This window comes from Natrix helvetica (assembly GCF_964273705.1).
Source record: "Natrix helvetica genome assembly, chromosome: 16".
Taxonomy (NCBI): Eukaryota; Metazoa; Chordata; class Lepidosauria; order Squamata; family Natricidae; genus Natrix; species Natrix helvetica.
Genome location: NC_138563.1, coordinates 5663986 through 5674476, shown reverse-complemented (window position 1 = coordinate 5674476; position 10491 = coordinate 5663986). Strand labels below are relative to the sequence as shown.

General features: G+C 44.7%; 1 protein-coding gene and 1 long non-coding RNA gene across 2 annotated transcripts; one reads left to right on the top strand and one right to left on the bottom strand.

The window, feature by feature from the left end:
• The first annotated feature begins 2038 nt into the window (after positions 1 to 2038).
• Positions 2039 to 6082, top strand: LOC309399711. Its single transcript, XR_014176559.1, has 2 exons — positions 2039 to 2581; positions 2640 to 6082. It is a non-coding gene; the product is annotated as an uncharacterized lncRNA (long non-coding RNA).
• Positions 4092 to 9807, bottom strand: CDC42EP2 (CDC42 effector protein 2). The gene is made up of 2 exons (XM_081967781.1): positions 9559 to 9807; positions 4092 to 8750 (listed from the first exon to the last, which is right to left on the bottom strand). Exon 2 carries the CDS (start codon positions 8737 to 8739, stop codon positions 8038 to 8040), a length of 702 nt encoding a protein of 233 aa, XP_081823907.1. The 5' UTR covers positions 8740 to 8750; positions 9559 to 9807; the 3' UTR covers positions 4092 to 8037.
• Positions 9808 to 10491: the final 684 nt, after the last annotated feature.

The window sequence follows — 10491 nt, the reverse complement described above, 5'->3', positions numbered from 1 at the left end:
GGTGGGAGAGGACAGGCGCAAAGGACGCGCAGGCGCAAAGGAGGCCGTCGACAAAAATTGCGTTCACGTGTGTTGCGCATGCGGCAGGTCTGCCATCGAGGGCGCATGCGTAAAAAGTTCCGGGAAATAGAGAATTAAATTTTCGATGTAATCTTTTAGGAAAAAAATATAAAAAATACCTCACTACTGCCCTTACATATATCTGTCTAGAAAAAAAAATACTAGGCATTTTAAATGATGGTTTTCTTTTGCAAATACATATTTATAAATAGGTATTTATTTAAAAATACCCATTTATATATAAATATTTATAAATAAACTTACATTTATTACTTATATTTAATTGTGGGCTTAGATATTCTCTCATCTGGAATACTGGTTTACTTAATATGGTATTTTTGTCAAAATGTAATATTTTTGTCAAATAAGGCTGGGAAAACTTACGGAGTTTTCCACCTAGAGGTGGCGCTCTCGCCTCATAATCTTGAGGCTGTGTGTTCAATCCTAGGTAGAGGCAGATATTTTTCTCTCTCTCTGGGCACACTGAGGATATATCTGCTGAACAAAACTCCGCATTGGCAACAAGAAGGGCATCCGGCCATTAAACACTTTGCTAGCTCTATTCAATTGCCCCAACTCCACCCCGCAAGGGATTATTATGGGGTCGTTAAATGAGGATGATGAGTGATTCACTTAACCAATATGGCAAGAAAAGTTGTAAAATGGCGCAAAACTCCCTTAACAAAATGTCTCACTTAACGACATAAATATTGGGCTCGGTTGTGGTCGTAAATTGAGGACTTCCTGCATTCTGTTATTCTGAGATTTCCCTCTCTTTAATTCCACAGTTATGTTGCAACAAAAGTCAACCGCTCTCTGGGCACAATGAGAAAGTCGGCCGAACAAAACTCTGCATTGGTGACAGGAAGGGCATCAGGCCATTAAACTCTCTGCTAGCTCAATTCAATTGCCCAGACTCCACCCCGCAAGGGATTATGAGATGACGATGAAGGATGGGAAAAATTATAAGTACAGCTAGTCCTCGACTTATGACAAGTGAGCCCAAAATTTATGTTGCTAAGCGAGACATTTGTTCACTGAATTCTGCCCCATTTTACCATCTTTCTTGCCGCGGTTGTTAAATGAATCACTGCTCTGGATAAGTTAGTAACCCAGTTTTTAAGTGAATCTGGATTCCCCGTGGACTTTGCTTGTCAGAAGGACGCAAAAGGGGATTGTGTGACCCCGGGACACTGCGACCGTCATAAATATGAACCAGTTGCCGGGCATCCCAATTTTTGATCATATGACCACGGGGATGCTGCAACAGTCGTTAAGTGTGAAAACTGATCATAAGTCACTTTTTTCAGTGCTGATGCAACTTTGGTCACTAAATGAAGTGTTGTAAATTGAGGATTATGTTAAAAAGAGAGAGAGAGACAGAGAAAGATAGAGAAAGTGTTAGTTATGTCAAAGCATCTAGTATGCCCAAATATGGGAGGGAGCATACTGCTTCCCTTTTGACTTTCAGCTCCACCCTAGGAGCCTTCCAGGCAGAGAACCATTTTTGTGTTGCATTTTTGCTGATAAATAAATGGAGACTAGTATAATAGGGTAGATCTACACTATTCTCCGTTTATTTATCAGCAAAAATGCAACACACACAACACACACATAAAATGGCGGTGCAATGCCATGTTCAATTGATTTCTCTATATTTCCTCCTTTTTCCAACCTGGCAGCTTTCTTATACATACGACAATTGCACTTCCATGCATCTTGACCTGTTGTTTCCTTTTTTACTGCTTTAAGTGGCAATTCCAAGCCTTGTAAAGTTGCAAAGAATGATCATTTTCAAGCCAGAAGGTGGCAGACCATTGTCAAAATTAATCTGATCCCTTCCTATAATTATTCTAGCGGATCTGTGAGTTTATGTCAGCAGTGATGTTTGAAGTCATCCGGGGGTCCCTGAGACCCTTTCAATGAGGTTTCAGCCCCCCCAAAAAAACCACCCATATTTTTAACATTGCTCATCTTTTTTTATTTCTAACACAGCACCTATTACAGGTAGTCCTCAACTTATGACAATGGAGCCCAAAGTTTTTTCTTGCCTAAGCCAATTGAGTTTCGCCCCGTTTTACCCACCTTTCTTGCCACCGTTGTTAAATGAATCAGAAAGCCGTACAAGGAGATCACGCTGCGACCATCACAAATATGAAATGCAGTTGACAAGCATCTGAATTTTGAGCCTGTGACCACGCAACGGTCGTAAGTGTGAAAAAACAGTTGTAAGTCATTTTTTTCACAATGCCGTTGCAACTTTGAATGGTCAAGCTAAATGCACTGTTGTATATTGAGGGACACCTGTGTTACTCCAGCAGTGTTTCCCAACCTGAGGGATTTGAAGAGGTGTGGACTTCAATTCCCAGAATTCCACACCCAGCATAGGAATTCTGGGAGTTGAAGTCCACCTGCCTTCAAGTTGTCTAGGATGAGTAACAGAGTTGTTGTGTCCATCGGGCGTCTCTGTCAACTTGGCTTGACAGAAAAGGGGATCACGCAACTTTGTAAAAGTTTGTAAGTTTGTAAGTTTGAAAAGGGCATCATGCAACTTTGTAAAAGTTTGTAAAGTTTGTAAGTTTGAAAAGGGGATCACGCAACTTTGTAAAAGTTTGTAAGTTTGTAAGTTTGAAAAGGGGATCACGCAACTTTGGGAAAATCCTGGTCTCGGGTGTGGTTTTATTGGTCGAGGGCTTTTTGTGTCTTCCAAAAACTACGATGGTCAAATCACATATCGCTAAAGGGTGTGTGTGTGTAGATTCCCATCACTTTAAAAATAAATTTATAGGGGAGATGGCCAGAGGAGAGGTTTTTACCCTTTTTCAATGTGCAGTTAAAACGCTCCTTGAAATAGGCAGTTAAAACATTTCTGCGTGTTTTAAGGAAAGAGAAAGGAAAGAGTCTGCATAATTTAATTCCGGAAATTGCCTTTTGACCATGCATTGGATTAAAATCCACATTCCTTCGGGATCCTTTAGGAATTCTGTGCATATCGTATGTTTTCGTGGAACAGCTGCTTCGAGACACTTTCTTGGCATATGGAGCAGAAAAGAGGAGGAGGGGAAGGGAAATGAATTCCTCTTTTTTTTTTTCCACGTTGATAATTCATTCTGTTTGCTTGGAAGGAACTTTTTAAGAGCCACTGTCTTGGGGAAAATACCCCGTTTCCTTGAAAATAAGCCCTCCCCGGATAATAAGCCCAATCTAGCATTTGCACTAAAATAAGCCGTCCCTGAAAATATTGCAACACAGCAGCAGCCATGAAGTGACCACGCTCGCCGCCTCCTGTACCTCAAAAATAATAAGACTTCCCCGAAAATAAGGCCAAGGGATTATTTCGGGGGTCAAAAGAAAATAAGACCCTGTCTTATGTTCGGGGAAACACGGTAATATTAGGGGCTGCTTTGAAAGAATAAGGTTTCTCTCTTCCATTGAAACATCCCTAGGGGGAAAATGTTGTTTCTAAAGTTTGTATGAAATCATCTATACGTAGTCCTCAGCTTACTTACAACGGCATAGAAAAAAAGTTACAACGGCATATAAAAAAAGTGACCGATGACCGTTCTTCATACTTACAACCTATTGCCCACATTCCCTTCCCATAGCCACATGATCGAAATTTGGACACTTTTGTCTCAATAAACAGCTAGGATTAAGAGTGGTCAAAATGGATGTTAACATTTTTCTTTAGATAAATAAACGAAAGAGGCTACTTGAATGGAAAAGATGCAGTTGGGCCTTTCAGCCCAAAATCACTCGGAGTTCCACTCTGAAAAGTATTAGCAACTTAGAACTGAGGAGAAATTTCCTGACAGTTAGAACAATTAACCAGTGGAACAACTTGCCTCCAGAAGTTGTGAATGCTCCAACACTGGACGTTTTTAAGAAGATGTTGGATAACCATTTGTCTGAAGTGGTGTAGGGTTTCCTGCCTAGGCAGGGGGTTGGACTAGAAGACCTCCAAGGTCCCTTCCAACTCTTGTTATTCCAAATCGTCACCGCAAAACAAAAACACTCAGCGTTGGCACAGCTCATTTTAACACATTTTAATTTATGCTTTTATTAACTTTTTACAATGTCTGTTAGTGCTTAATGGAGTAGAATGGCAGGATATATAAATCAAATTAAAAAAAAAACAACAATTCAGGAGAAGGCATCTCGGCACCATATAATTCATAGTAACTAGCAGCAAACAAAACAGTGGCAAACTGCTTTATAAACCAATAGCTATCGTTTTTCATAGCTATTAGAATAGTCACCATTCCTAATGTTGAACCTAAACTTAAATATGTACACATTAAATCAGAATTTAACTTTTGTTTATTGAAAAAAAAAGCATGCCATAAACCAAGAGTTTCAACGGTTGGGGTACACACAGACTATGCTAAATTCAAACACTCGTGCTTTGAAGAGGTCGGACTAGATCTGTGTTGCTTAAACTTGGATATTTTCAGATGTGTGGACTTCGACTCCCATAATTCCATTGGCTGTGGAACTCTGGGAGACGAAGTCCACCTGGGGAATTCTGGGAATCGAAGTCCACACGGCTTAAAAGTTGCCAGCTTCCAGAAATACTGGACTAGATGGTCTCCAAGACTATAAAATGTGATATGATGGCTTAGTCCAGAGGAATTCTGGGAGTTGAAGTCCACAAGTCTTAAAAGTGGCCAAGTTTGGAAACTTTAGCGATACGTGATTCGACCATCGTAGTTTTTGGAAGACACAAAAAGCCCTCGACCAATAAAACCACACCCGAGACCAGAATTTTCCCAAAGTTGTGCTGTGTGAATGCGTGAAAGATTCTGTGTGTGTTGCAGAGAAGGAAAAAAGGACTTTCTCTAAAGAACTCATGGATAACAGGAATTGTACGATTACTTTCCTTTTTGTGCCCAGTTTGCACACCATGTGTTCGCAACCTTCAAATTTGTAAACGGACGAAAATATTATAAAAGAGGAATTTACAGCAAACCAACTCAGGAATGGCCTTTACCAACTTCTCTTTCTTGGAAAAATTCCGAGGCAAGTACTGTTTCTTTGCTGGGGCCATTTCGTTTTCCTTCAATCAACGCTGCCCCGACAATTTTCCTAGGATTTGCCAAAAAATTACGCGGCGAGACCCAACTTTCCTTGTGAAATTACTCAAAAACTAGAAAAGTATGCTTGTAAATTTGAAAAGCCTGCCTGTGGGCTTGCTCACAAAATGTCTGCCAAGGTGGGCGTGACCAGGTGTGATCAAGCACTTATCGATCAGCATGTGAGGAGGCCTTTCACCATCCCTGCGGGCGCTTTGAAGCTAGTGCTTTGCTCTGCAGCAGGTCAAATCATCTTGATTATTTAGAAGGATTTTTTTGCAGATGAGACACACGGAGAAAGGAGACTCACGGCATCGGGCAGGCAAAAGATAAAATGACTGCAGACAAAACAAAAATTCAAACGAGAAGAGCTGATTTTGCTCCTTGTAGTAACCCTCCTTAAGGGATTTGATTCAACCGTCCCAATGCAAAGCGTACATTAAAAGTGAAGAGCCAAAATATGGCAAAACTACAGCCAGCCTGGTTTGGTCATTCGGGGGAGGCCAAATGAAAGAGAGAGAAAAAATCAGGAGACCAAAAGAAACATTCCTGATGAACAGTGGAACTCCCTGCCCCAAGATTATTGCAAGGTAGAAAGAAAAGGTTGCCTTCGCGCACCGCACTCAACCGCAGCCAATTTGGGCTCTGCGTAGCGCAAACTCGGCCGTTGCAAATTGCAAAATGCGACAGGACACATGCTGTTAATTGCGGCTCATCCATGATTAAACAAATCATAATTCATTCAAACTCTTTAACAGAAGCTAAAGCGATCTATAAAGCAGCTCCCGGCTTAAAAGGAGAGCACTGATTTGTGAAACTCCTCTTTCGCTCGTTTTTAAAACTTTGAAAAGGGGGGGGGGAAAGTGAGAATAGAAAGTCCAACGCTCCTTCTCCGTTCAGAGCGCGTCCGACTTTGCGAAAACAAAGAGAGAAAACGACGGATGTGGGATTGACAACATGCAACGGTTTTCTGCTTTTTATCCTTTTTTTTTTTTTTTTGCTCCCCAGCTGAACAATAAACCAGCTGCCTTAGGGAAAACAGCAGGGCCTGAAAAACAGAAGAGGGTGCCCAGAAATTAATTGGGAACATTAAAACCACCAATGCTTCTCTTCCCCCCCTCCCCAAAAAATTAAATTTTGAAACATGGATACAATTCTAAATTATGAAAATTTTGCTACTTTTAAGAGCAAACTTTTGCATCGTTGGGCAATGTTTGAAATCCTGGATTAGGCGCTTCGGCCAAATCACAATAAATCGACCGATTTAAGAGGCCCCGCTGAATTTATTTTCGAGCGGTTAGACACCGTTTCCTTGGCTCAAGAGAACAGGGGGTTCAAATCTCTCAAACCCAGGCCTCTCTGCATCTCGCAAGGACCGTCAGCCTTATGCAAGAGAGACGCGCGTTCTCCCCAAGCGAAAACAGCTTTCACAACAACAGATGGACAGGATAAAAAGGAGCGTGATGACAACCACGAAGGGACAAAGCGTCCTTTTGTTGGTCGAAGGAAGGATGCATTTGTGCCTCTCTTGAAAACACGCTCCACAAATCTTTCTAGGTTATCCTGGACACGGAGGCAGATGTCGGATAAACCGTTAGCAAGGCTCTCGGGGAAGAAGGAAGAAAGGGGGGGGGGGGAAGAAAGTAAATAAATAAATGGAAAACACCCCCCAAGAAAACAGTTGTAAGTGTCAGCCGTACCCGGAGAAGTGGTGTGTTTTTCTGACTTGGGTTGTGTATGTGCAGTTCGCTCAAAAAAAAATTCACCCCTCCAAATTTCAGCCAAAAAGATTTGAAAGATCTTTACCTTGGCTCAACTTAAGCTTTAATTCCGACATATGGCGAAGATGGTGGCTTCGACAGGGATCACATCGTTTCCCCATCAAAAAATAAAAATAAAATAAAATCACAAATTGGCAGCACACAGGGGACATTTGGAAAATGTGCGCAAGCATCTGTTCGGCATTCTGAGATGCCGTAAAGCCAGAAATTGTGCAAGCTACATTTTTGGGGGCTTTGTGCATTGTGAAACCCGAGCCTTCGTTACCCCAAGGAGAGCTGTGACGCTTCAATTTTTTTAAAATCAAAACCGCTGAAATTTAGCCCGATTCTGATTTTGGTTTCCATTGCAACACAGATGGCCTCTTGGTGTTCGAAGGCCGATTAACAACCGTAGGCGACTGAGCCAACATTAACCTAATTCCCACCGTCCCCGTTGCACAAAAAGAAAAGTACCACCGACACAACTTTTGGCTGCTACGATTTGTGTTTTCCCCCCGTCCGTCCGCCTTCTTCCTTTAGGTAAAGAAGGATGTGTCCATAATTAGGAATTTGTGGTGCAGGATTAGGCCGTGTGGCAGTGACGAAGAAGGAACGTGTTTCCAGGTTGGGTGGAACTACGGACTACATCTCCCATGCTCCTCCTCCTCTTCCAGCAGTTGTGCTGGAGGAGGACAACAAAAGCAGTTTCGTTGACAACATTGGGATGCATCAAAGTTAGTTCATGGAAAACTGGGGACAAGAGTACCATTCTTAAATCGAATTCCTGGGTGATGATGAAGGAGGAACATGTTTCCAGGTATGGTGGAACTGCAGACTATATCTCCCATGCGCTTCCTTCTTCCTCCTCCAGCACACCTATGCTGGAGGAGGGGCAAGAAAGCTTCTTTAGGAGGACGTTGTTGTGCCCAGGGTGCAAAAGTCAACATCGGGAGTTGCGACGCACAACACGTCAAAGTTAGTTAATGGAGTGATTGGAAGCAAGGGTACCCTTCTTAAGTTGTGTCTTTCCTCAGATGTACCCACAGACCCTCAACTTCCACTTCATAGAGCTCACTCTACAACAACGACAACGACCCTCTTCCACAAACGGCCTTGTTTTTAGGAGTCCTTTCACAGACATGCCCTCATGTCAGAATCTCCTGTCTGTCAGAGTCCTGCACATCCACATCCAAAGTCTGGTGCTTCTCCATCACCCCCAGAACATCATCCAAAATGGAGGGTCCCAGATCTACGTGAAGGGAGAGCAAGGATCCGGCGTGGGTTAAGAAGGGTTCGCCTCTTTTCTGCCCCTCGGCAAAGCCGTTCAGAGGGGCAGAGGGCTTGGAGGCCTCCAGGGCTTCGGAAGCCCAACCGTTGTTGGCCAGATGTTGAGCGTGGGCTTCCGTTGGCGGAGCAGCATGGTCCTTCTCATCCAAGTGGAGACGGGGCGGCTTGGGCGGGGCTTGGGCGGAAGGTAAGGTCAGCGCCTGCAGGCCGCCGATGATCGGCAGAGAAATGGCGTTCTTGAGCAGTGGCGAAGGGATGTCCAACGACAGCGGCTCATATCCCGAGAGCGTTGAAGTCCGCGAAAACTCGAAGGGCACCATGTAGTGTCCGTTCCCGTCGGCGTCCACCTTCTCCGATCTGGGCAGGAGATGGAACTTGCCTTGAAGGAAAGAGATGTCCCCAAACATGTCGTTCTCCCCCTGACTCCCGATGTGGATCGTGTGCCGGAAATCTCCTAGAGGAGGGCTGATCATCTCGGAAGACAGAATGTCGCGCAGTTTCTCCTTTTTGCCTCGGCGGCTCCCGCGCTTCAGATAGATGGGCACTTTGGTGGCAGCCATCTTGCCTAACACTAGAAAGGGGGAAGAGAAGAAACCGAGGGTTCAAGGGTCAGGGTGGACCGTCAGAAGCTAATCGAGTGAGCTATATCTGTCCTAACTGGATCCCGCCACGTTTGAGTTTAGTGGTTAAAGGCTCCAAGCTAGAAACCAGGAAAAAGGGAGTTCTAGTCCCCATTTTAGGCATGAAAGACAGATGGGTAATTTTGGGCAAATCACCAGGAGGTGGTGAATTCTAGTCCCGCCTTAGGCATGAAAGCAGACTGGATGACCTCTTAGGCTAATCACCAGGAGACTGGGAGTTCTAGTCTCCCTTTAGATATGAAAACCATCCGTGTGACTTTGGACAAATCACCAGGAGGTTGTGAATTCTAGTCCCGCCTTAGGTATGACCTCTTAGGCCAATCACTAAAAGACTGGGAGTTCTAGTTTAGACATTAAAACCATCCGGGTGACTTTGAGCCAATCACCAGGAGATGGTGAGTTCTAGTCCCACCTTAGGCATGAAAGTAGACTGGGTGACCTCTTAGCCCAATCACCAGGAGACTGGGAGTTCTAGTCCGGCCTTAGGCATTAGAGCCATCCAGATGACTGCAGGCCAATCTCCAGGAGACGGTGAATTCTAGTCCCGCTTTAGACATTAAAACCTTCTGCGTGATTTTTGGGCCAGTCTCTCTCAGCCCAACTCTCACACCGCAGGGTTCTTGTGGGAAAAACGGAAGGAGGGAGGTGCGTTGGCATCGTTTTGCCACCTTGTCTCGTTCGCAAAAACAATAAAGGTGGGATATCAACAAACAAAATAAAAACACAAGAAAAACTCACCTCGGAAAGACCAATTTCCCCAAAACCGCTCAGCGCAAAGGGGTCTTCTGGGGAGGGGTTCCCCCTTTCGGTGTGAGGCTTCCAAGAATCCACAGGTGTGATCCACGGATATGACGATGGTCAGTAGGCACACCTGGGCGCCATTCTGAACGTCTTCTGATCAACCACGCTTCTTCCCGTGCTTCAAAATGAAAGAGAACCTGGCAGGATTTTCAGCCGAGTCCCATCATCTCATCCACGTGCCAGGAACTGAAGGGGGAAAAATAAAAACAGCTCTGTGAAATTAAAATAATCAGTTCCGAAGGCTGGACGGATCCCTCAGTCAGGGATTTATACCCAGCTCTTGGCAGGCAGCTGTTGTGTGATCTTTGATTTCAGGAGAGAAGTCATCTCCGGCTGATCATGACCTCTAAATCAGGGGTCTCCAACCTTTCGGACCTCAGGGGCCACTAAATTCATAATTTTAAACCCCGCGGACCACTAATATGATCTGCCTAATGACCGGGTGGGTGGGCGTGGCTAGGTGGTCATGTGACTAGGTGGGAGTGGCCAACTCAATGTCACTCACATTGAGGGGCGCGTCGCTAGCCTCCACTTGCCCCTCCCCTCCCAGCCGCTCTGGGCTCCTTAGGGCCCCAACAGGAAGCAATTGCCGGAGCTAAGCAGCCCCCAGGAGAAAGAGTTGGCAAAACAGCTCAGTTCACATTGGATCTGACCGAGAAGGAGGCTCAGCAGAAGCACCTCAGTGAGGACTACCAGCATGGGCTTTCCAAGCAGAGGGAAGACCTGTGGGAGTGCAAGGCCAGGTACCGGCGCCTGGAGGCTCAGTGGGCTGAGATGGTCAGCCAATTCCAGGCCATGATGCAGTCCCACTGGAACGAGGCCCTCCGGCTCTTGCAACTGTCAGCCTTCCCAGGTAGACAGGAAGCACAA